Source organism: Ascaphus truei, chromosome 3 (genome assembly GCF_040206685.1).
Source record: "Ascaphus truei isolate aAscTru1 chromosome 3, aAscTru1.hap1, whole genome shotgun sequence".
Lineage (NCBI taxonomy): Eukaryota > Metazoa > Chordata > Amphibia > Anura > Ascaphidae > Ascaphus > Ascaphus truei.
This window is the reverse complement of record NC_134485.1, coordinates 344,656,786-344,683,273: the sequence shown is the minus strand read 5'-3', so window position 1 is coordinate 344,683,273 and position 26,488 is coordinate 344,656,786. Positions and strand designations below refer to the sequence as shown.

Here is a 26,488-nt window from a genome sequence, read left to right as displayed (position 1 = left end):
CAACATAAGGATGCAATGATTCAACAGAGAAATAAAAAATATAAACTTTTATTATTATATATATTACAATTGCATTATTATTTACTTTACAGTATATACACTAGAACATCTCCCCTCATGAATTCCCTCTCTTGGCTTCCGATCAAATCCTGCATCTCACACTCCATTCTTCTCCTCACTTTTAAGTCTTTACACTCTTCTGCCCCTCCTTACATCTCAGCTCTAATTTCTCGCTATGCACCATCCCGACTCTTGCGTTCTGCTCAAGGATGTCTTCTTTCTACCCCCTTTGTATCTAAAGCCCTCTCCCGCCTTAAACCTTTTTCACTAACTGCCCCACACCTCTGGAATGCCCTTCCCCTCAGTACCCAACTAGCACCCTCTCTATCCACCTTTAAGACCCACCTTAAGACACACTTGCTTAAAGAAGCATATGAATATTACTGTGGATATTCTGAACACATGATACATAAAGCTTGGCCCCCTGCAGACGCACTTACCAGAACTCCCTCCTACTGTCTCTGTACGTTCTCCCTACCTACCAATTAGACTGTAAGCTCCTCGGGGCAGGGACTCCTCTTCCTTAATGTTACTTTAATGTCTAAAGCACTTATTCCCTTGATCTGTTATTTATATTATCTGTTATTTATTTGATTACCACATGTATTACTACTGTAAAGCGCTATGTACATTAATGGCGCTATATAAATAAAGACATACAATACAATACAATACTGTAGTTGCAATAGCAGAGTAGATTAATGCAGGCATAATGTTCTAAATGCATGACATTAGTACCCTGAAATATCCCAGAAGAACTGTCTATTTTACAATGATTTTTTTCAAGGTAACAAAAGTGCTGAATGGACTGGTCTATGTTGTCTTTGGTCACTATGTCGCCCTATTGTGGAAGAGATTTGATGTGCTCCGAATACAAATTTGCATAACCTGTTTGTGTAAACCAGAAGGGCTTTTTTTTTCTTCCTTTAGGACTTCCCTCAGACAACCATCCTCACTTTTCTCATGGTTAGGAGGAGGACTCTCCTGTAGGCATCACGGAATTGCCGGTTCATGGCTGCATAAAGGATGGGATTAATGCAGCTGTTCAGCCAGGTAAGATTGGCAGCTATCATGTGAAGCATCTGGGGTGCCCGGTTTTTAGCATCGAAGATGTTGAGGAGCAGGAAGGGGATGTAGCTGAGGACAAAGAAGAGAAAGACCACGAAACACATGCGGGTGACTTTTTTAAATTCTGAGCCTGAGTCCTTGGGTTGAGAGAGCGGGTTTGGCCCAGGTTTTTCAAAATCAGTGGACTGTGAGCTGATTGCACTCTTGGAATTGGAAAGTTGCTCCGAAATGACCTCACTGGAAGCAGCAGTGTCGACTCCACTGTCTACCTCATGGAATGCACCTGGGGTAGCAGAGTTGATACCAGCAACATGGCCCTTCGCTGTCTTGGTGGTCTTCAATTTGTATTGGTCCATGGCCTTGCTAGCCGATTTCACTTTACGGTGGATTAGGAAGTAGAAGATTCCAACGCAGCTAAGGCCCACTACAAAGTAAAATCCCATCAGGATGGTTGTGTACGGTCTACCTTTTATGCGATGGAAGCTGCAGGTACACACTTTGGGGACTAAAACAAAGACAGGCCAGAGCGGGGCAAAGCTAGAAAACCCCACCACCCAGGTCCCCAGCAGGATGAGTGATGCTCCCACCCTGGAGAAGACTCGGTCAAAGAGTTTGGTGTTGGTAATGAGGATATAACGGCTGACTGCAATAATGCACAGGTTCAGAATGGATACAGAGTTGGAGACAAAGAGCAACATTCCAAAGACTCGACAGAAGGTAGCGCCACTTCTCCAGTACAGATGGAGGTATGCATCTACTGAGAAGGGCTGCAGGAATGTACAGTAGAGGATGTCTGCCAAAGTCAAATTTATGATGAGAAGGTTGAAACGAGTCTGAAGCTTCTTGTCCAGGGCATATGCAAGCACTGTCAGCACATTCCCCACTGTCCCCACTAGAGAGACGATGATTCCCCACGTCACACCCACATAACGATACTCGACAATAGAAGGGTCATAGCAGGAGAAGTTGGCATCTGTGTCATTCATGATGGCAGGCAGGTCACTCAACAGCACCAGTCACTGGAATAAGATAACGGAGACTGAATTTATTAAACTACACATAATCCCTTTAGTCCCGTCTAGTCTTCTCTGAGTAATAAAGATAATAGCATGCATTGCATCCATGTGCCCAACCCCTAAAAGCATTAGTTGAGTTAACTAGCCTTCTGAGAGTTCAATAATGATTATGTCAGTGTCTGATAATAGAATGAAGGTGCATGCAAGGCATTGAATGTGGGTTAGTATCTGGTTATGACAACTAACAGAACACAGACAACAGGTTATAGGCTCAGTGGTCATGTTCTGAGCCCTGAATTTTATTGATGCTTCAATGGTCTAGAGGAGGCAAACCTTTATTCAGCCTCTTAACCAAATATCACCCTCAGCGTATTGGCAATGGTAGGCTATTTTTCTCTTCTCTTTCTGCCCTGTGTCATTCAGTTTTTTAGTTTATACACTCTGATGATATCTATGATATAGTTACATAGTATATGAGGTTGAAAAAGACATATACATCCATCAAGTTCAACCTATGCTAAATTTAGACAGATACTTTATCCTAGATTTTAACTTGCAGTATAGTGATACAGAGGAAGGCACGCAAAAACCCCCAGTGACATGTCATCTAAAGATCTCATGAGGTAAATAAATTCACATTGATGATATCATATCTTCGTATACCAAAACCCCTATACTGTCTTAAGAGTGGTAGAGAAACCGAGCTGTGCAATATATTCTATCAATGAAGCAGAAAAGTTATTAGTCAAACAAATGGTGTGGTAAGGTTGGTATTCTAAAATTAACTTACTACACAAGCGAGTACATAGCATAGTATGTGATGTCACAATGTATCCTCCACCTATACGTGTGCTGGACACCAAAAGAAGGATCAGAAGTGATGGTTGATCCAGTGCTCTGCCAAATGCCCAAATTTGGAAACGTCCAACATTTCCATGGAAAATACATTTGACCAAATCCTATGTAGCCCCTTTGGCACCATATGTGTTAAAGCAATAAGCCATCCATGGTGCAAAGCTGCTTGCCAGTGCTGGAGAAGATTTTGGTCCCATTCATATGAATGGAGCTTTGCACTTCACAGCATATTTAGTAGGGGCATTAGATTCTGAGTTACCAAATAAATCACAATATGCTTAGATTGACATATTTAGCAGTCTTCCCCCTGCTTGGGACGATTTCAGCTTCATTCGGAATAAATGCAGCAGGGTAAATACGGCACAGTTAACGATGCAGCATCTTCTCTTCACGTCAATGCATTGCTCTCCGCATAACTACATTGAGAAATATATAGTGCAACTCACCAGCAACCCGTGCACTGGAAGGCTAAGCATTTAACTCTTTACTGTTAGACAGGCCAGTAGATAGAGAGATTTGCACAAAATTGTTCTATGAATCCCCTTGCCAAAGACCAAAGACCTGCAAGGTGTTACTCCTTTCCCCGTTTCCATTCAAAGTGCAGAGTCGCAATACAGTGAAAACACTCATATCACATAACACATCCTCTACTATGTGTAACCGCCGGTTATTTTTTCCCTTTACATCTGTTGTACCGGAAATAAAAAAAAGGCACAACCTGAAAAATCACGAAATATCCGCTGCATTGGGGTATTGTTGGGGGCCAGCTGATAAAATAACTATAAAATCAATTTTTACATTTAGAAAAATCACACTGGAAATTGTCAGCAAGATTATTTTCACACACAAAAAAATTAATTCCAGGAGGATTTCACAGTGATGCCTGGGACCAGAATAAAAAGAAAAGGTCGCTTGTACCGTACTACTTTGTGGGAACCAGCCAAGCGGGTCTGCACTTTCCAATGTGTTTCATTACGGCATTTAGGAGAGCTTTTTAGATTAGCTTGGTTAAAAAAGTGATTGCAATGAGACAGAAGTTTCCTTACTTACCCAGGACAGCGTCAGTGACAGATGCCGGAGCTGAGGAACTGTAAACTTTTAGGAAACCGCTCTGTGGATTTATACTGTATATACACTATCTTCCCCCACAGCAGGCTATGAAAATCCCACCTTGCGCAACTTTTTTGACATAACTTCCTCCACTGTTTGTCAGTTCTCCTTTTCACTTGTACTTTTTTTTTTTTTAATGGGAGATTTGTTAGTTGTTGACTCTACTATTAACTCACACACTGCTGGAATGGTCTGCAAAGTACTGATTTATCCAAACCATTCAGAGTTGTCATTCACTTTTATTGCAGTACTGGCCCACCAAACAAACACAAACTCTAATTGCTTTCAATGAGAGTCATTTTCTTTGCCTCAGTTTTGCAGCCGGAGACCTTTGTAACAGCCCCATAGTTCTGCCACTTCCCTTTGCTATTTCAGTAATTGATTCCTCAAAGTATCCTGTAGATCAGTGTTCTTTAAGTTAAGAAACCCCAAGTATATTGTGAAATTCTGCAGAACCCCAACCCTCTCTAATAGTGTGTCTGGGATCAGATGCATTGTAAGGAACCCCAACCCTCTCTAATAGCACGTATGGGATCAGATGCATTGTAAGGGACCCCAACCCTCTCTAATAGCGCGTCTAAGATCAGATGCATTGTAAGGAACCTCAACTCTCTCTAGGTTTGCCAGGTGGCTTCTCCAAAAATACTGGGCTCAATGGTGAATGGTGCGTCAAGTCACTATGTCCAGGGAGGAAAATACTGGACACATACATGTCCAGTATTACAGTACCTCTCATTTTTTACTGGACAGAGTATCCAAATACAGGACAGTCCAGTTCAATACTGGACACCTGGCAACCCTAACCCTCTCAAATAGCGCGCCTGAGATCAGATGCATTGTAAGGAACCCCATGTCCGCCAGTGTGTATGTGTGTCTCTGTCTCTCTGTTTGTTTCTCTGTCTGTCTCTGTGTGTATCTCTGTCTCTCTGTCTGTGTGTGTGTCTCTGTCTCTCTGTCTGTGTGTCTGTGTGTGTGTGTGTGTGTGTGTGTCTCTGTCTCTGTCTGTGTGTGTGTCTTGTCTCTGTCTTTTTGTCTGTCTGTGTCTCTGTGTGTCTGTCTGTGTGTCTGTCTGTGTCTGTCTGTGTGTGTCTGTGTCTGATCCCAGTACCTCCTTGGGTTTGTGCTCTTTCCTCCCCCACCCGGCTTCTCATTTTTATGCGCATGCGAGAGCTCATGAGTGTGTGCAGGCAGCTCCTGCCGCTCCTGCACATACGCAGGTGGCACCGACCGAGCAACGGTCGCTTCTGCGCATACCAATGGACAATTCTGCGCATGCGCGCGCTGACTGCCTCTTCTGCCAATACTGACGTTACTTCCATCACAAATTCCGTCACCATGAAGGCAATTTGTGTAAGCAAAATTTTTGTAGGTGCCAGCAAAGACGTTTCAGATCAAAAACCCCACACCCCAAATACAAAAAACCTTCCCACTCCCCAAATACATATGTAACCCCCCTGTTGAGCTTACTATTTTCCTGTAAGGCCGCGATTATACTCCACGTGATGGTGCACGCATGTGCGCAACAAGAATGACTTGCCCAATCCGTATGAGGGCGCCCCTAGTGCACGCTTGGCGCAAGTATGTTTTGAAAAGACAAAAATGTTAGTATTTTCAAGCGACGGCCGCGTCACATGAGCGGTTCAGCCAATAATGACGAACCAGCCTCGTGATGCGTCCGCCATGCCTCCCACGCCTCCCCAATCGCTTTCATCTGAATTCACACATCGCTCGGGTGAGAGGCGGCCATGCTGCGATGAGCGCACGCGGACTATAATCTTAGCCTAAGAAGTTACAGTTGTTGGGTTGTTGAAATAAGCAATCACCTTTAGATTATTGTTGCTAATAGAGCAACTACCATTTAGGCTCCACCCACATTGTAGACGGTGCCCACTCTGTCATCCAGACTGGGAGTATGTCTAATGATTCAAAACCCTCCCCTGTAACTATGGTGACCATTTAGGTAATCATATGATATAAATACTGGGTGTGGGGGTTGCTGGCCTTAGACCCCAGGAGGATCCCCATACCATCAGGGATCCCTGTATAGAGGAAGAGATGGGGGGTTCATGTGCAACTGGGTGTATGTAAGTGTGGTCATCTTTATTATTTTCTCTAGAATAGGGAAAGTGCCCCTTAGTTTACAAGGCGCACTACCAAGCGGACAGACCTGTGATATTGGGGGACAGTGCGTGTGTACTCACCATCTGGGAACCCCCGAACTACGACTCACCAGTGGCATGTAAAACATTGGATTTGCCTGTACCATACTTCCACACCAAGGCACTGAGGGCACCATTAGTAGGGGCTTGAAGAGAACATGCGCAGGATGACAGGGAATGGGAACCCTGATAGAAGGTGCCTTTAAAACATGTCCTGGTAGGAGCCTGTACAAAACTTCTAATATCTGGTATAGGAGGGGTATGTTCCTGCCACTACGGAGGTGCCCTAAAAGATGACATAAGCCATGTGAACCTCTCCGGAAAAATTGTGTCTGATCCAGGGAAGCAACAGTGTGAAAGCCTGTTTTGGTGGTAATAAACATGTCCCGTTGTATCATTAATACGGTCCCTGGCGCCCTTTATTATTATCTGAAATTTACATCAAGCTTACAGTAACGAGCCTGCCGGACACCAGCCCCTGAGATCAAGCTAACCAGAGTCTGTGCAGCAACATCTGCACTCCTACACTCATCTTGTGCAACAACTCCTTTTGAGCTGGGTAAGGAGGGGTAACATTGTCGCCCACCAACGTGGGGCTGGGTAAGCTAATGACTGTCTTTATGTTTTGCTCGTTTTGGGACTTTTGAAGATGTATGTTTTTGTAATTTTCTGTAATGTTATGGACTGTTGCTGCTGCTTTATTGGAAAAACTGCTGCTGCAAGAACCAAGTGGTATCCTGGACATGTTATTCCCGCTCTTGCAATGTTTTCCCGGCCAATGCACCACAATGTAACCGCTCCTTACCCGGCTCAAAAGGAGTTGCACACATGTAACTTCTTACATGAAAATAGTAAGCCCAACAGGGGGTTACACATATATTAAAAAAAAAAAAAAAAAAACCTATCCCCCAAATACATATTCAAAAGAAAACCCTACCTCCTAAATACATACAAAATAAAACCCCAAAAAAGCCTCTGACGCCGGCATGCGCTGGGCCACTCTCTCATGCCGGTGCACGCCAGAAACGGAGCCCAGCTTGCTTCCGGCCCGTGCTGATGTCAGCGAGGCCTGCCGCGCACCCACATCTGAGGCTTGGCATGGGACAGTCAGTGAGGGAGGCCCGCAGCTGCGGGAGAGCCAGACCCGGTGGCAACTAGGGGACCGGCAGTCAGGCCAGACCAGAGGTCGGGCCCAACTTGCAAGGCCGTCTGGGCAACCCACAGCCACCGGGCCTGGGACACTTGTCCCAGGTCTCCCTCCCTGTCGGCGGTCCTGGTACTGATAAACTCCAATCTATCAACCAAACAAAGCTGCCACCGAAGTAATGATACACAGTTACTACTCTGCTTCTAATCCCTACACACAGATTTTATCTCCTCCTATTCACCCCTGAAAACAGTGGACTACTAGCGTAACAATCACTGTCCATGGACCATAATGAGTCAAATGTAGCAAGTTGAAATTTTAATAGAAAAGACTCAAAGCGCTAATGCTAATGATGAGTGATAATAATTTCTAGTAACGGATACGAATCAAATGAAACTTGACAAACATGCGCCAAAACATGTTATATTTTATGTAACCTTACCAAAATCGCACAATTGTATCTCACCCTTGCCTTGTTGCACCCAACAACGTCCAAGTGCGAATTTATCACGCCACTGCAACCTAATTCCACCCTGCAGCACTCACTGCTCATCAAACACTGACCCGCAAACTCAGCTCTGACATTCAATTCAAGTTCTTCTGTAAAGCAATACCTGCTGTTCTGGTCATGCGCCTTATCAAATGCCAACAACATGAACACAGTTATACTACTGCACAACAAACGCTATTCAAACACAGACAACCCCCTGATGTTTTACCTTACAATAAAAGCAGGAAGATAGGGGGAGATGTCCAATATGCATCTATGTCGGAAGGATCATATGTAGCAGGAAATGTGTGACTTTGTCCGATAAAAGTTCACACATTCTAACGCAAGTCAATCGAATATTAGGCGACTCCTCATCTCCTCCATAAGTCTTTCATAGCCAGCCATTGACACGTGTGCCCCAAACCTTCAGGGAACACAAAATATGGGTATGCCATGGAATCTTGTGACAGGCAGAATGTTATGGGGAGGGCATGATGTCGTGGTGTTTAGTGGCTTTCAAAGGAAATGTCTGATTTTTTAATATAGAAGCAGAGGATACTGGGTCGATCTGAAGTCAGCCCAAATAGAAACTTTCATATAATATATGCAAGTGTCCATAAAGGAATGAAAGCAGGTGATAACGTGTGTGACGGAAGGCAGAGGAGATAAAGGCAGAGATAGGGGGATTGTGGGCATGTAGAGGAGGAATAGAAAAATGTAGAAGTACTATTATTAACCCCTTAGCTGGCAAAGAGGATCGTCACGAGGGAGGCTGGGTAAGTCCACGATGTACAGAGGTAAGGGTCCTCAGTTTGTTGGTTTTGTGATTTTTTTTTGTCATGTATTTTCAACTGAAATACAGTTAATCCTATAGTGATTGTGTTTTTACAACAAGCTGAGAAGGGATACATGGTGGGTGTCTCAAAAGGTATTTCTCTCTCAAGTCCTTCAATGAGACCAGAAATGATCAAGAAATTATTCACTTATTCTTAAATAGCACTGATGCTTTATGTAGCCCTGTACATAGAATTTACAGGCACAACGACACCCTGCCCAGAAGAGCTTGACTAGCCAAGATCACAAGAACATGGCCATGGGTCTGCCTATAGAATCCCTTTGTTCCTGGAGAGACGTACAATGCAAGACCCTCCAACATTGGACACGTAAAAATAGGTACACTTTAGTTCCTCTGTCAATGTGGGATAAAGGAGCTTCCAAGCAAGCAGCTCCACTAAAGCCCCATAACACATGCAATTTGTTATATGCAATAAGATCCTTTTTACAATAAACCACTTGGATGTTTGGATCGATTTGTATACTGTATACATATATATTCATGAAATAGAAGTACAGTAGTTAGAACGTCCTTATTACCAGCTGATCATTTATCAAATCAGTCAACAATCTTCAGTGGCAGTGGAGTTGTCCTCAGTGCGATGACAGAAATAGGTACAATAAGTACAGTGCACCTAGCTTTAATAGGTACAAGACATAAGAAATAGGTACAGTATCTGCTAAATAGGTACATTGTGGAGGGTATGCAATGCATTTCAAAGCAAGTGGCTGTTTGGAATGGATGGAGAGAGAAATAAAGACAGGAAAGAAGAGAGGTACATTGTTACAGCCTCTCCAGTAAAAGAAACTCTCTGCACTGGCCAACTTGACTTATTTCTAAGAGAGACATCCCCATAATTCTCTGAAAAAATGTATGATATTTCTACTACCTCCCTGTGCCACCAGCCCCATGCAAGTTAATATGAGTTTAAGACGTTTTTTCTGCCTTATCTCCCTGAAAATACTTTTTACCTTAGCCATAGGGTTCTCAACTCCTCAAAACCCCCCAACAGGTCAGGGGTTCAGGATATTCCTGCTTCAGCATAGATGGCTCATTCAGTGGCTAAGTCTTCAACTGAATCACTGATTGAGCCAGCTGGGCTGAAGCAGGGTCTTCATCTGAGTCACGGATTAAGCCATCTGTGCTGAAGCAAGGATATCCTTACCTATTGAGAACTGGAGTTGAGAACCCCTTCAAATATGCCCCTTCCCATGTTACCCGCTGGACTCACCTCACACTGTCATGTACAGATCATGTTGTTGGGGGTTATAGTTTTACCAGATCCAGTCACTGTCCATCCCTAAAGTGGAAGAGTCCACCAGATGAAAAACTTCCTGCTGTCGGTGATGCGGCATTCCACATACTGAGAGGGAATGTTTCCAATACCACAGAGTGGGTTGGGCAGGTACAGGACATGCAGATAGGCAGGTTATGTTGCAACAGGATTTAACTCATTCAGCCACAGAAAGCACTTCTTGTCTCTGATCTTTTTTGATATCTCTGTACTCCAGACATGTTGCTGTATTTGAAATATAGCACATTGCGGGTTATGTTATCTAATGGATTTAAACCCCTTGAAGTGCATTAGAGCCATTTAATGAAAAGATTGAAGCTTTAGAGCAGGGGTGCTCAACTCCAGTCCTCAAGACCCCCCAACAGGTTAGGTTTTAAGGATATCCCAGCTTCAGCACAGGTGTCTTAATCAGTGGCTCAGTTGACAGATTGATTGATTCTGGGTAGAGTATAGGAGAATTAGTACCAATCCCCTAACTGGTGCTACAAAATATCACAGTGTGGTATAACAAAGCCTCAAGCAAATCCAGGATGCATATAAGCTATAACACAAGTCCATCCGAGTGCATAATACAGTGTGTGTATTATATGAAATCTCAGTCCTAAATAGCCCCATAAAGTAAGACCAATGAGTGGGAACCTGACTGTGCTAACAAGGGTAGGTGAAGGAGACACAAAACTCACCCTGTGTGAAAGCACATATCTCTGCCCGACGGTCTGGACGGCTGGAGGGATGTAGAAACACACTGGCTACCGGAGGAAGGTCCGTAGAAATAAATAATAAATTGAACTCACGATGAGAGAGTCAGCTGGGTCCCGATGCAGCATGCTTCAGTCCAAGGTAAGTATAGCAAAAATGGTGTGTAGGGCTGATCACAGCAAAGGATAGGGCTGGAGGCTGAGATCCAATAAAAAATATTTATTAATCAAATAAACATGAAAGCAGACAGATGCAGGGTCCTCTGACGCGTTTCTCGCCCGACGCGCGCTTTATCAAAGAGTGGTTTTTGATAAAGCTCCTGTCGGGCGAGAAACGCGTCAGAAGACCCTGCATCTGTCTGCTTTCATGTTTATTTGATTAATAAATATTTTTTATTGGATCTCAGCCTCCAGCCCTATCCTTTGCTGCGATCAGCCCTACACACCATTTTTGATTCTGGGTAGTGACAGACAAATGAGCACTCACAGTTTATCACTTTCTACTACTTATTCACTTTAACATGGATCCCTATAATCTCGTGCCTACAGTTATTTGAAGTCTATCATAACAGGAGAGGATGTGTTATGTGTGATATTCATACATTGATCATTTTGAATGGGGAAAAAAAGTTGCATGTCTGCAGACTTGTCTAAGACACACAAATGTACACAGAAGTGGTATTTTTAAGTAATTTTTCAGTTTTCAGTTATTTGATAGTAAGCAGATGAACCAGGGCACTTTGGATTTTTAAATAAATTTAAGCTTTATTGTGTCATAAGTACACACAACATTTCGGCATTTATTGGCCTTTCTCAAGTGAAGTGGCATTAAACATAAACATACAAATGTCCTTTAAATAGTCGCTAAAACAAATACAGTAAATCCCAGGTGTTGATGGTTCACAACTGATCCTGTGTCCGCGCTGTTTACCCAACGTCTCCTCCGGCATCTGCCGGCATCATGGACGTGTTCCACAGCTGTCTGTTTCCCTGACACTTCCTCTGGTGTCTGTCGTCATTGTGGGCATGTCCCACATCCGTCAAATCAGGTCCTGCCTGGGGGCGTGTCAGGGACATATGCAGTCGCGTCGACTCCTCCGTCTGATGTCATCGCGTCTGCATCACTCAATCCAGGTCCCGCGACGTCTGCCATCATTTGCATGTTAATCCAAGTTGCTAGGTGATGCAGATGCGCACGCGCCCTCCACCTCCAAGAATCTTCCTCCGTATTAACATATTTGATTTGTTTTGTCGGGGAAACAGCACGGACACAGGATCAGCTGTGAACCATCTACACCTGGGATTGGTTTGTTTTGTGGACTATTTAAAGCTGCAGTTCAGTCTTTTTTTTTTTTTTTAGTTTTTTTTTTTTACTTCAATAGTTTCATGTGGGCAATCTCTACTTACCTAAAGAACTGCATAGCTGCCGGTCAATACGTTTTCGTGTATTGATCGGCAAAGTTTGGCGACATTTTTAAATATGGGGAATGTAAATGGTTGCTATAGCAACAAGCATGCTTTTAAAAATAGAATACAAGAAAATTGGTCTTTCAAAATTGTTTTTTTTAAAACAGAAAATGCTAAAAGTATTTTTTCTTACTACAGAACTGATTTATTAAAAAAAAAACACATGCAGGATATTGCCTGAACTACAGCTTTAAAGGACATTTGTATGTTTATGTTTAATGCCACTTCACTTGAGAAAAGTCAATAGAGGCCGAAACGTTGTGTGTACTTTTGGCACCATAAAGCTTACATTTGTTTAAAAATCTGAACTGCCCTGGTTCATCTGTTTACTGGATATACTGGATTTTTCACAGGTCTTTCCTGTGACCAGGACCACCGGTAACTGTATCTTCTTTCTCTATGCTTTGTTGGTGTGCAGCATATATCCTCAATTTTTTGTGACTGTTCAGTTATTTTATAAACATAGGTAAAATTTGAGAAGGGACTGACATCATCGGGTGCCTACCTTTTGTGGGATGTTACTGTGCTGAGCAGGACCTATTCTCCCTTTTCACGAGCTAAGGGCCCACCACTTTCTTCTCGTCTTCTGACTGTGAGTGAGCAGAGGAAATGCTTGACTCCTCTTTCCTTCTTCACTGGGAAATTCTCTACTACTTTTAGTTTCCGAGACATATTGACATCAAATTTAATTTTTCAAGGACCCCTGAAAATGCTTTAGTAGCTTTTGGGAATTGCTGAATCATTCGTCCCTCAATTCGCCATAAACCTCTAAGTAGCTACAAAGCCTTGTTATAAATGTAACCCCCATTCTCCTGGCCAATGGGCCACACTTGGTGTAAGTGGTGGTACCAATCAGCCACTCATACAAGTGTATCTCAGGGGTGATGTTTTCACTCCACCGCAGGTTCTGTGGGCCATGGACTTATGAAAGCAGAAAAGACAAAAATACATTTTCTGCGGGGCGGGGACTTGTTAAATCAAAGAATATTGCATGTCAGGGATTATTTTAATTAATTGTATAGTCTTTTACAAGCGTAATGTTTAACACAGTAACCTTTCCCTCTGTAACCCATCTGGTCTTTATCAAAGTGTGTTATCTTTAACATGGTATGAGGGCAATACTCCTATGAACTGGTTGTGTGGTATATTGGTGCATCACCTCAACAGACTCCAATAGTGTAATCTCACAATAAATGAATCCAATGTCCAGGAACAATATATGTAGAAGTGAATAAGTTGACCTCCCAGGGTGATAACAGGGACTAGTTGGTGCCCACACGGCTACCCCAAACTACGTCTCCAGTAGGCATAAACTCACCCCTGGGGCAATAATAAAAACAGTCCAGCAATGGAAGGCAGAAAACGATGGGCTATGCCCTTTACCTTCCTTTAGTGGTATCCAGGTGAGAGGATTCTCCGGCGTGCAGCCCTCAGAGGGTAGATCCAGAACAGCAGAGGAGAAGAGAGACACAGATCACAGCGGAAGCGGCAGCAAGCGCTGGTAATAAGGGCAACTCCAGACAGGGGTAAAAATATACATAAATCTTTAATGGTCAGTACAAAAATAGGACCACGCACCAACGCATTTCGTCCGTTAGGACTTTCTCAAGGTGTGAGAAAGTCCTAACGGACGAAACGCCTTGGTGCGTGGTCCTATTTTTGTACTGACCATTAAAGATTTATGTATATTTTTACCCCTGTCTGGAGTTGCCCTTATTACCAGCGCTTGCTGCAGCTTCCGCTGTGTGCTGTGCCTCTCTTCTCCTCTGCTGTCCTATGAACTGGTATCTGCTCCTGTGTACACCTTCAGGGTATTCTCTTTCTGCCTCAAAACTCCCTGCCAGGGTGTTCCTCAGGACTGCGAGGGCAATATGTTTCCCAGACTTTAAAGTTCATATAAGGCTTATTCCTAAGTCTGTAACTGTGTCAGTTTCTAACATAAAACTCTGCAGCAGCAGTATTTTAACAGGAACATTAACATGCATACATATGAATATTTATATAGACGGAGAGATGATGTATTAATGGTAATTATTTGATATATATTATAGGCTCTATTTATAGAATTATGAGTCAGTATAGATAGGATGTCTGTGTGGAGCCCCAATGGTTCCATTATAGAGGAGGGGAGAGGCTGTGGTGGCTGAACATCTGCAACTGGATTTTGGTCACTAGCTATAATTGTAGTTTGTGGTGGTGGTTTCTTCTACAGTAGAAGATGTACGTCCATATTTCATGATTTGTGGGCTGCTTTACCCTCTTATCAACATAAGGATGAAATTATTCTACAGAGAAATAATATAAACATTTATTAGTATTATATACTGTATTGCAACTGAATTATTTATTTTACAGTATATACACTAGTTGTTGCAAAAGCAGAGTAGATTTTTTTTTCCTTTAGGACTTCTCTCAGACACCCATCCTCACTTTTCTCATGGTTAGGTGGAAGACTCTCCTGTAGGCATCACGGAATTGCTGGCTCATGGCTGCGTAAATTATGGGATTACTGCAGCTGTTCAGCCAGGTAAGATTGGCAGTTATCATGTGAAGTATTTGGGGTGCCCGGTTTCTAATATCGAAAGTGTTGAGCAGCAGGAAGGGGATGTAGCTGAGTACAAAGAAGAGAAAGACAACGAAGCACATGCGGGTGACTTTTTTAAATTCTATGTTGGAGTCCTTGGTTCGAGAGTGCAGACTTGACCCAGGTCTTTCTGAATCAGTGGACTGTGAGCTGATTGTACTCTTGTAAGAGGAAACCCGCTCCGAATTGACCTCACTGAAGGCTGCAGTGTCGACAACACTGTCTACCTCTTGGAATGTACCTGGGATAGCAGAGTTGATACCAGCAACATGGCCCTTCGCTGTCTTGGTGGTCTTCAGTTTGTATTGGTCCATGACCTTGCTAGCCGATTTCACTTTAAGGTAGATTAGTAAGTAGAAGATCCCAACGCAGCTAAGGCCCACTACAAAGTAAAATCCCATCAGGATGGTGGCGTACGGTCTACCTTTTAAGCGATGGAAGCTGCAGGTACACACTTTGGGGACTAAAACCAAGACTGGCCAGAGCGGGACATAGCTAGAAATCACCACCACCCAAATTCCCAGCAGGATGAGCCATACTCCCATCCTGGAGAAGACTCGGTCAAAGAGTTTGCTGTTGGTAATGAGGATATAACGGCTGACTGCAATTACGCACATGTTCAGGATGGCTACACAGTTGGAGACCATGAGCAACATTCCAAAGACTTGACAGAAGGTAGCGCCACTTCTCCAGTACAGATGGAGGTATGCATCTACTGAGAAGGGCTGCAGGAATGTACAGTAGATGATATCTGCCAAAGTCAAATTTATGATGAGAAGGTTGAAACGAGTCTGAAGCTTCTTGTCCAGGGCATATGCAAGCACTGTCAGCACATTCCCCACTGTCCCCACTAGACAGACGATGATTCCCCACGTCACACCCACATAACGGTACTCGACAATAGAAGGGTTATAGCAGGAGAAGTTGGCAACTGTGTCATTCATGATGGCAGGCATGTCACTCAACAGCACCAGTCTCTGAAAAAAGATAATGGAGACTGAATATACTAAACTACACATAATCCCCTTAGTCCCATCCAGCATTGTATCCATGTGCCCAACCCCTAAAAGCATTGGTTGAGTCAACTAGCCTTCTGAGAGTCCATTAATAATTTTTTCAGTGTCTGATAATAGAATGAAGGTATATGCAAGTACTGTAGCAAAGGCCATTGCACAATTTAGGTTAGTATCTGGTTATGACAACTAACTGTACACAGACAACAGGTGATAGGTTCAGTGGCCATGTTCTGAGCCCTGAACGTTCTTGATCCTTCAAAGGTCTAGATGACACAACCCTTTATTCAGCCTCTTAACCAAATATCACCCACAGAGTCTTGACAATGGTAGGCTGTTTTTCTCTTCTCTTTATGCCCTGTGCCATTCGGTTTAAGTTTATACACTCTGATGATATCGCATTGAGGATATATCTGCATATATCAAAACCCCTGTACTGTCCTAAGAGTGGTAGAATATATTGCACAGCTCTGTTTCTCTATCAATGAAGCAGAAAAGTTATTAAGCATATAAATGTGGTGGTATTCTAAAATTAACATCATAGATAAGCGAGTACATAGCATAGTATGTGATATCACAATGTATCCTCCACCTATACGTGTGCTGGACACTAAGGCTGAGTCCAGGGTGGCGCTGAGCTGGTGCGGGTGCTCACGCTCGCCACGATGAGACACAGTGAGACAATGTGTGTGGCCTGCATGAGCTCCCTCCTGCATGTGCCCGTGAGCTGTAGTCGGAGCTCAGTTTCAAGAGTTTCAAAATTTTGAATCTGCAGCGCCGACTTCAGATCACATGACCTACTTTACCCAATCAGAGGACAGCAAGGCAAAACCAATGCAATACAAGAATTGGGATCTTGTATTGTATTGCATTGGATTGCTTGCTGTACTCTGACACGAAATGAGGGGAGGGGGCACGAAACGGGGGGGGGGGCACGAAACAGGGGGGGATACGAAACGGGGGGACACGAAACGGGGGGGACACAAAACTGAAAACGGAGAGATGTGAATGGGGGGGGGGGGGTAAAAACGAAGTGGTGGTGTGAGGGGGGGTAAAACGAGGTGGTGGTGTGAGGGGGGGGGGGGGTAAAACGAAGTGGTGGTGTGAGGGGGGTTAAAACAAAGTGGTGGTGTGGGGGGGGGGGTGGTAAACAAAGTGGTGGTGTTAGGGAGGGTAAAACGAAGTGGTGGTGTGAGGGGGGGTAAAACGAAGTGGTGGTGTGAGGGGGGAGAGAGAGGGAGGTCGGGGGGTGAGAGAGGGTCAAGGGGGAGAGAGAGGGGGGGTCGGGGGAGAGAGAGAGGGGAGGGACGGGGGGAGAGAGGGGAGGGATGGGGAGAGAGAGAGGGGAGGGATGGGGGAGAGAGGGGGAGGGTCGGGGGGAGAGAGGGGAGGGTCGGGGAGGGTGGGGAGGGTTGGGGAGGGAGAGAGCGCAGGGGGGGACGGGAGGGAGAAAGCGCAGGGGGGATGGGAGAGAGAGAGCGCAGGGGGGAGAGAGAGAGATGGGGGGAGAGAGGGGGGTGGGAGAGAGAGAGGGAGGGGGGGTGAGAGAGGGAGGGGAGAGAGAGAGGGAGGGGGGAGAGAGGGACAGGGCAGGGAGAAAGCAGGGGGGGAGAGAGAGGCAGGGGGAGAGAAAGAGAGGGGGAGAGGTGAGGGAAGGGAGGGGGAGTTAGAGGGGATATATCTATATATATATCTATATATATATATATATATATATATATATATATATATATATAGATATATATATATATCTATATATATATATAGATATATATATATAGATATATATATATCTATATGGATATATATGTTACTGCAATAGATTCCCCCCCTGTCCCACTGACACGCCCCCCGTCCCATTGACACGCCCCCCGTCCCATTGACACGCCCCCCGCGCTTGCAAATTTCCTATAGCAGGACAAGATTGGTCTCCTGCTTACATGCAGGTGACGTCACTGCTCATGAGCGCCAGCCCGCTCGCTCCGCTCTTCACTTCACCCTGGACGAGGCCTAAGAGAAGGATCAGAAGTGATGGTTGATCCAGTGCTCTGCCAAAAGCCCAAATTAGGAAACGTCCAACATTTCCACTGAAAATACATTTCACCACATCCTATGTAGCCCCTTTGGCACCAAAGTGGTTAAAGCAATAAGCCATTCATGGCGTAAAGCTGCTTGCCAGTGCTGGAGAAGATTTTAGTCCCATTCATATGAATAGAGCTTTTAACTTCTCCTGCATTGGGAAGCAGCTTCACAGTATATTTAATAGGGACATTAGATTCTGAGTTACCAAATAACATCACACTATGCTTAGATTTATATATTTAGCAGTCTACCCCCTGCTTGGGACCTACCTGCTACCCACCTGGTTGGTATAAACACCCACCAAGGGCCAAATAAAACCTTCACCCATCCCCCACAATAAACATTCAAAAACACAACAACCCTACTACCCTACTACCCACCTCCTCTACCCCCAACATCCCCCACCCCCCCCCCCCCCCCAACACATACAGTTCAGTAATGGGCAAAATTACTATTAGCCAGATATGGAAAATAGCTCATTTGCCAATTCTAAATCAAACATTAGCCAGCCAGCATAAATAAAGTAAATAAAACTTTCTACTTACCCCTGCCATCATGAATGGTGTCCTCGTCAGCATACTCCAGGTCCATGTCCTCCATTGGCAGCAAGAGTACAATAAAAAATACAATCTACTGGCCCCTAACCCCTTAATCACCTTAGCGTTAATAACCGCTATAGTAATTAAGGGTTAACCCCCCTCCCCGCTACACACCCGGGAGACGTAACCACCCACCCTGGGGCTACTACCCCCTTCATCCACCCCCTCTGCCCCAAATAAACGGGGTTTTGAAGTTGAACCCCTTCATTGCCTTAGCGGCTAGCTGCTAAGGTAATGAAGCTGTTTTAATAAAAAATTTAATACTAGTGTGCGTGAGCAGGGGGTCTCAAGAGCAGAACTGCATTGATTTCAGGTCCGGTGACCCCCTGCTTCCTGAAATACAGGCCCCGTTATGGGGTGCCAGTATCCAATGTAGTTAAATGTCCCGCGTCCCGTGACCGGGACATTTAAATGCATACAGTAGGAGATACAGGCACACCATAACGGGTCCTGTATCTCAGAAGCAGGGGGCCCCGGACCTTAAATCAACACGGTTCTGCTCCGGAGACCCCCTGCTCACGCACACTAGTATTAACATTTTTATTAAAACCCTGCGATCGCGGGCGGGATATGCGCAGGGAGAAGCGGCTCTCTCTGTGCAGCTCTCTATGCAGCTGGGCCAGATCACAGCAGATCGCACGGGTGAGAACTTTTGAGAGAGCCGAGATCACATCGCTGCTCATCGTAAGTTTTGGCATTTTCCTATCGCATGGCTTCAAAGCCTTTCTGAATACCGTGATAACTAAACTGACAAAACCTCTAGCGGTAACATGCCAAACTTGCGATTTAGCAGCGATTTCATCAAGGCTACTACTAGAATAGGTCCCTAAGCATTTAACTCTTTACTGTTAGACAGGCCTGTATATAGAGCGATTTGCACAGAATTGTGTTCTATGAATCCCCTTACTGAAGACCAAAGACCTGCAAGGTGTTACTCCTTTCCCCGCTTCCATTCAAAGTGCAGAGTTGCAATACAGATCCTGTTTGTGGGGGCTGGGGGGGGGACAGATCCTATTTTGTAGGGGCAGGCCAGGACAGATCTTGTTTTGTGGGGGTAGGGGGCAGGACAGATCCTGTTTTGGGAGGGGCAGGACAGATCCTGTTTGGGGGGGGGGGCAGGAGAGATCCTGTTTTTGGGGGGGGGGGACAGGACCTGTTTTGGGGGGGGGCGACAGGATCTGTTTTGGGGGGGCAGGACAGATCCTGGTTTGTGAGGGGATGGGGACAGATTCTGTTTGGGTGGGGCAGATTCTGTTTTGTGAGGGGAGAGAATGCCATTGTGTGTGTACTGCGGGGTTGGAGTGCCATGTTGTGTGTGTGTATGTGTGTGCTTCGGGGTGGTGCCATGTTGTGTGTGCGCACTGGGGTTGCCATGTGTGCGCATGTGCTGCGCTGGGTGTCCCATGTCATATGTGTTGCTCAGGGGGTGCCATGGTGTGTGTGTGTGTGTGTGTGTGTGTGTGTGTGTGTGTGTGTGTGTGTGTGTGTGTGTGTGTGTGTGTGTGTGTGTACTGCGGGAGGCGGGGGGGGGTGTAAGTTAGTGACCTGATTTACAAAAGTAAAACCGGGACACATTAAAAAAAATTTTATAAAACAAATGACATAACCAACTGCACCCCTTCTCCAATATGTCTCTCCGCCCCTCTCTGTCCCCCTTCTCTCACACATACACATACCCCATTCTATCTCCCCCCATCCCTCCGTTCTCTCTCCCCCCATCCTCCATTCTCTCTTTCCCCCATCCCTCCATTCTTTCTCCCCCCCATCCTACATTTCTCGTTCCACCCTTCCCATTCTGTCTCTCCCCCATTCTCTGTGTCTCTCTCCCACATTCTCTGTGTCTCTCTCCCCCCATTCTCTGTGTCTCTCTCCCCCATTCTCTGTGTCTCTCTCCCCCATTCTCGGTGTCTCTCTCCCCCATTCTCGGTGTCTCTCTCCCCCATTCTAGGTGTCTCTCTCCCCCATTATCTGTGTCTCTCCCCCCCATTGTCTGTGTCTCTCTCCCCCATTCTCTGTCGTTCTCCCCCATTCTCTGTCATTCTCTCTCTCCCATTCTCTATCTCTCTCTCTCCCATTCTCTGTGTCTCTCTCTCCCCCATTCTCTGTCTCTCTCCCCCATTCTCTGTGTCTCTCTCCCCCATTCTCTGTCTCTCTCCCCCATTCTCTGTGTCTCTCTCCCCCCCATTCTGTGTGTCTCTCTCTCCCCCCCATTGTCTGTCTCTCCTCAACCATTCTCTGTCTCTCTTTCGCTCCCCCCCATTCTCTGTCTCTCCCCCCCCCCCCCATTCTCTGTCTCTGTCTCTCTCCCCCATTCTCTGTCTCTCCCCCCCCCCCATTCTCTGTCTCTCCCCCCATGCTGTGTCTCTCTCCCCCATTCTCTGTGTCTCTCTCCCCCATTCTGTGTCTCTCTCCCCCATTCTCTGTGTCTCTCTCACCATTCTCTGTCTCTCTCCCCCATTCTTTGTGTGTGTTTATCTCGCTCCCATTCTCTGTGTCCCTCTCTCCCCCATTCTCTGTGTCTCTCTCCCCCATTCTCTGTGTCTCTCTCTCTCTCTCCCATTTTCTGTGTGTCTCTCTCTCTCTCCCACATTCTGTCTCTCTCCCTCATTCTTTGTGTCTCTCTCTCCCCCAATTCTCTGTGCCCCCCATTCTCTGTGTCTCTCTCCCCATTCTCTGTCTCTCTCCCCATTCTCTGTGTCTCTCTCCCCATTCTCTGTGTCTCTCTCCCATTCTCTGTGTCTCTCCCCATTCTATGTGTCTCTCTCCCCCATTCTCTGCGTCTCTCTCCCCCATTTTCTGTCTCTCTCCCAAATGTTGTGTCTCTCCCCCATTCTCTGTCTCTTTCTCCCCATTCTCTGTGTCTCTCTCTCTCTCCCATTCTCTGTGTCTCTGTCCCAATTCTCTGTGTCTCTTTCCCCATTCTATGTGTCTCTCTCCCCATTCTCTGTGTCTCTCTCCCCATTCTCTGTCTCTCTCCCACATTTTGTGTCTCTCCCCCATTCTCTGTGTCTCTCTCTCCCCCATTCTCTGTGTCTTTCTCCCCTATTCTCTGTGTCTCTCTCCCCATTCTCTGTGTCTCTCTCCCCCATTATGTCTCTCTCCCCCATTCTATGTGTGTCTCTCTCCCCCATTCTTTGTCTCTCTCCCACATTTTGTGTCTCTCCCCCATTCTCTGTCTCTCTCTCTCTCCCTCATTCTCTGCGTCTCTCTCTCGTACATTCGGTGTCTCTCTCTCCCCTATTCCTGTGTCTCTCTCCCCCCAATCTGTGTGTGCCTCTCTCCCCCCATTCTCTGTGTCTTTCCCCCCCCCCCATTATCTTTGTCTCTCCCCCCTACCCATGCTGTCTCTTTCTCTCTCTATGCTGTGTCTTTCTATCTCTCTCCATGCTGTGTCTCTCCCCCCCATTCTCTATGTGTCTCTCTCTCCCCCCCCATTCTCTGTGTCTCTCTCCCTATTCTCCGAGTCTCTCTCCCCATTCTCTGTGTCTCTCTCCCCCATTCTTTCTCTCTCTCCATTCTATGTGTGTCTCTCCCCCCCATTCTCTCTCTCTCCCCCCCATTCTCTGTGTCTCAACCCCCCCCCATTCTCTGCATGTCTACCGCTCTCCCTATTCTGTCTGTCTCCCTCCCATGCTGTGTCTTTCTCCCCATGCTGTCTCTCTCTGCTGTGTGTGTGTTGTGTCTCTCCCCATGCTGTCTCTCTCTCTCTCTATGCTGTCTCTCCATGATGTCTCTCTCTCTCTCTCTCTCTCTCTCTCTCTCTCTCTCTCTCTCTCTCTCTCTCTCTCTCTCTCTCTCTATGCTGTGTCTCTCTCTCTCCATGCTGTCTCTCTCTCTCTCTCTCTCTCTCTCTCTCCATGCTGTGTCTCTCTCCCTCCCCCCATTTGGTGTGTCTCTCTCCCCCCATTCTGTCTCTCTCTGTGTCTCTCTCCCCATGCTGTCTCTCTCTCTCCCCCCCCCCATTCTGTGTATCTCTCTCTCCCCTCATTCTGTCTGTCTCCCCAGAGAGAGAAAGAGAGAGAGAGAGAGAGAGAGAGAGAGAGAGAGTGTGTGTGTGTGTGTGTGTGTGTCTTTTCTCTCTCCCCATTCTTCACCCTACCTTCCACTGTGGTGGAACATTAATCTATCTTGAGCCCTGGCAGCAGACACTGACTCACTTTCGGGTCTCACTGCTGGGGCTCCGCACTCTCCTCCCTGCCAGAATTCTTGGCTCTCTGTTGCCCCTCCCCCCCCCCCCCCCCAGCTCTGATGGTCAAAACTGGGACACTCAGAAAAAAACGGGACATTTTAAAGAAAGTCGGGCAGCCGGGACAGACATTAAAAAAACAGGAAAAAAATGGGGTAGAGGACCCCAATCACCCGGTGCTACAGAGCTTTATAATAACCCACAAAAAAAATGTAAGTATCTAACTGCTTATGAACCGGGTCACTTAATGTGAAAAATGCGTGCTTGAGGCTGTATGCATAAATCCCCTAGATAGCTCAAGGTGGCAGAGTTATGCAGAGTTGTAGGGGGGAGTCGTGAAACCACCCCCCTGACCTCTCCAGTCTCTCTGTACTAAATCATCCTATAATGCCTGGGGCAGCTCTCATGGGGCAGCAATGTTACTCACTGTGAATCCACCGGTTCTGTGTGCTCCAAGCTGATTGTGGTAAGCAGAGGAAGTATGCCTGTTCCGGTGAGGAGAGGCAATTCAGCGGGCACCATGAGGCAGAAGAAAAAGTTGCTGAAGCTGGACTGTGCTGTATAACAATTCTTTAATAAAGCATGATTAAAAAGAGGGGGGACGCATACCCCTGCACCTCTAACGCGTTTCACCCGCAAAATGGGCTTTTTCAAAGAGAACATTACCCGTGCGCAGGTCATTGATATACCGGGAGTTAACCGGATGTGACGCCATCCAGCCAATGGGCTGTGAGTATGTCGCGAGCGGCATGATGGGATGCCAAGCCCACTGCCTGACGGCGTCCACACGGAATGAACCGGAAGTGACGTCATCCAGCCAATGAGCCAATGGCTTGCCGCAAGCCATCATGCAGCTTGCGGCAAGCCATTGGCTCATTGGCTGGATGACGTCACTTCCGGTTCATTCCGTGTGGACGCCGTCAGGCAGTGGGCTTGGCATCCCATCATGCCGCTCGCGACATACTCACAGCCCATTGGCTGGATGGCGTCACATCCGGTTAACTCCCGGTATATCAATGACCTGCGCACGGGTAATGTTCTCTTTGAAAAAGCCCATTTTGCGGGTGAAACGCGTTAGAGGTGCAGGGGTATGCGTCCCCCCTCTTTTTAATCATGCTTTATTAAAGAATTGTTATACAGCACAGTCCAGCTTCAGCAACTTTTTCTTCTGCCTCGTGGTGCCCGCTGAATTGCCTCTCCTCACCGGAACAGGCATACTTCCTCCATTAAAAAAACAGGACTGTCCCTGCTAAACCGGGACATCTGGTCGCCCTAGGGGAGGTGCCATGTGTTTGTGTACACTGCGTTGGGGGTGCCATTTTGTGTGTGTGTGCACGACATGGGGATGTGCCATTTTGTGTGTGCAGCGCGGGGGGTGCTATTGTGTGTGTGTGCTGCGATGTGGGGGGGTATGTGGTGTGTGTGCTGTAAGGGGGGTGTCATGTTGTGTGTGTATGTGTGTGCTGCAGGGGGTGTGCCATATTGTGTGTTTTTGCACATAGGGTGTGCCATGCTGTGTGTGTTGCGCGGGAGGGGGGTGCCGTATTGTGTGGGCTGCGGGTGGATGATTACATTTGGTGTATTGAAGAGAGGGCGATATTATGTTTATTGAGTAGAGGACGAGACAAAAAATATAGGGGCTGCAAAAAGGTATGGGTCTAAGGCCTGCAAAATTATAAATCCGCCACTGATTGTAACGAACCCCAACACTCTCTGAGATCAGATGCATTGTAAGGAACCTCAACCCTCTCTAATAGCGCGTCTGATATCAGATGCATTGTAAGGAACACCAACCCCTGAAAATTGCAGGGAACCCTTTAGGGATGCCCTAGGAACCCCGGTGGAAAAACACTGCCCTTGCCATTTTAACAACAAAGCTCTCTGGCAAACTCTAGTAACAACTTCTCCCCAAACACTCTGAGATAATCCCGTAATGTCAGCCCCACGGGGCTGTTGTTTTCATTTTATTCCTGTTATAATTGAATGTATTTGTATCACACGATCCAGGGCGAGCATAGGGGAAAAAAACATATCCCCCTTTCCCCCCCCCCCACCCCCACACCTACACCTGTGGGAGCGTTGGAGTGAATTATCTCTATCAACATCACTGCTGAGTGAGGGAGACTCCTGCAGACCAGACCACGTGGGATCCGTGAGACGATCTGAGGAGAAGGGACGTGTGGCACAGATTCTCTCCACTGTACTTTGCGAGCCCTTATCCTGTAAGTAGGATTTCAGGGTTTTAGATAGGGGACAATTGATGAAAAATACTACGCAATTGGCGTGCCCTGCTGTTTTTTCTGTAATTTCAGAAGCAGCAGAACATCATTAAAAGACAACACCCCTGTCTGACAAACCACTATCAAGACCATCAATCTGGCTAAGGAAGCCTGTACTAGAGACTGCCTTGTTGGTTCACGGTATTTTGGTATTTTGGACTTTTTTCACAGCGCCAGGAACGATTAATTTGTATGTTTATTTGTATTTACAGATTTGGAATAGTCTGTTGTTTTTTTGTTCCATTAGGCTGCTTTATTTATTTATATATCAATTTATTGTTAATCACATATTTTGTTATCACTTTTTCACAATTGTTTGTGTGTAGGTCAGCGCTTTTAAGAGGGCTTATAATTGTTTGTTTGCCCACATAATTGAATGTATTTACTGTACATTTGAATTTGAGTTACAATCTCTATAGATACCCTTCTGTTACTGCTCTTTAATTCTGCCATGCAGCATCTCCTGCTATTTCTGTACTGATCAGGGCCCCAGACAGATTTCCCGAGGCCCAGGTTTAGAGTTACGACCGCCCCCCCACCCCCTCGTGCCCATGTCTTTCGAGCCCCCCCATGTCACACCTCACGGGTCCCCTTTACCTCCCCCCCCCCTCTTCCCATGTACTTCTCTCTCCTCCGTCTCACTCACTCTCTTCCTCACTCACCCACTTCAATTACCCCACTCTTACTCAATCCCTCCCCGCCTCGCATGTATTTATCTCCCCGGCATCTCACACTTACTTCCTCTTTTCCTCACTCACTCCCTCACCCCCTCTTTTACACCCCCTCTCTCCTCTCACTCTCCCCCCTCCGTCAATTACCAGACTCTCACTCAATCCCCCCTCCTCACTCCTTCCCCCCCTCATACAATACTCCCCACAAAATACATACCAAAAAATCCCACCCCCCAAATACAAAAAACCTTCCCACCCCCCAAATACATTACAAAAACCCCACCCCCCAAATACATATGTAATCCCCCTGTTGAGCTTACTATTTTCACGTAAGAGGTTGTTGGTTGCAATAAGCAATTACCTTTAAATTAGTGTTACTAATAGAGAAACTGCCATTTAGGCTCCGCCCACATTCTAGACGGTGCCCACTCTGTCATCCAGACTGGGAGTATGTCTTAGGCCGCGCTTATAGTGCCGGCAATGCGACGTCTGGCTGCAGTCACTGGAAAAATCAAATTGAGATGACTTCCAGTGATCGCGACCAAGCCGTCGCTCCGTCGCATCGCACTATAAGCGCATGCGATGGCGGCAATGCATTTGTTTTGACGCAAAGTTGTGTCGCCGTCACTATAAGTGCAGCCTTAGGCCGAGATTATAGTGGCCGCCAAAACAAATACCTGTGTTCGGTTGAGGTGCACATAGTGGGCGCGACCGCATCAAGGCAGAGGCGCGACGGAGCGGCACGTCATGTGAAGCAGTTCAGCCAATCATGGCGAACCGCTCGCATGACTTCACGCGCCATGCCTCCGCCATGCCCCCTATCACCTCCCGCCTGTCACCTGCACACAGGTTATTATTTTCTCTAGAATAGGGAA

The 26,488-nt window shown here is 46.2% G+C and overlaps 2 protein-coding genes across 9 annotated transcripts; both read right to left on the bottom strand.

The window, feature by feature from the left end:
- Positions 1-30: 30 nt before the first annotated feature.
- On the bottom strand, positions 31-10,782 carry GPR84 (G protein-coupled receptor 84). 5 transcript variants are annotated; one of them, XM_075591745.1, is made up of 2 exons: positions 10,718-10,782; positions 31-2,147 (listed from the first exon to the last, which is right to left on the bottom strand). In XM_075591745.1, exon 2 carries the CDS (start codon positions 2,112-2,114, stop codon positions 999-1,001), a length of 1,116 nt encoding a protein of 371 aa, XP_075447860.1. In that variant the 5' UTR covers positions 2,115-2,147; positions 10,718-10,782; the 3' UTR covers positions 31-998. The 5 variants fall into 5 exon arrangements, with proteins under 5 accessions (XP_075447860.1, XP_075447858.1, XP_075447862.1 ...); XM_075591743.1 differs by lacking the exon at positions 10,718-10,782 and adding an exon at positions 9,972-10,131; XM_075591747.1 differs by lacking the exon at positions 10,718-10,782 and adding an exon at positions 8,140-8,332.
- Positions 10,783-14,493: 3,711 nt separating this feature from the next.
- LOC142489999 (G-protein coupled receptor 84-like) lies at positions 14,494-25,997 on the bottom strand. 4 transcript variants are annotated; one of them, XM_075591742.1, is made up of 4 exons: positions 25,934-25,996; positions 24,730-24,883; positions 17,737-17,806; positions 14,494-15,760 (listed from the first exon to the last, which is right to left on the bottom strand). In XM_075591742.1, exon 4 carries the CDS (start codon positions 15,737-15,739, stop codon positions 14,612-14,614), a length of 1,128 nt encoding a protein of 375 aa, XP_075447857.1. In that variant the 5' UTR covers positions 15,740-15,760; positions 17,737-17,806; positions 24,730-24,883; positions 25,934-25,996; the 3' UTR covers positions 14,494-14,611. The 4 variants fall into 4 exon arrangements, with proteins under 4 accessions (XP_075447857.1, XP_075447854.1, XP_075447856.1 ...); XM_075591739.1 differs by lacking the exon at positions 17,737-17,806; XM_075591741.1 differs by lacking the exon at positions 24,730-24,883 and having other exon boundaries at positions 25,934-25,986.
- Positions 25,998-26,488: the final 491 nt, after the last annotated feature.

What these genes read in the sequence shown, in the direction of transcription:
- GPR84 (XM_075591745.1), bottom strand. Translation starts at nt 2,114, where the DNA reads ATGAATGACACAGATGCCAACTTCTCCTGCTATGACCCTTCTATTGTC.
- LOC142489999 (XM_075591739.1), bottom strand. Translation starts at nt 24,768, where the DNA reads ATGTTGATAGAGATAATTCACTCCAACGCTCCCACAGGT. An exon ending in ACTCCAACGCTCCCACAGGT is followed by an intron (nt 15,761 to 24,729) that starts GTAGGTGTGGGG and finishes ATCTTTTTTCAG; the next exon opens with AGACTGGTGCTGTTGAGTGA.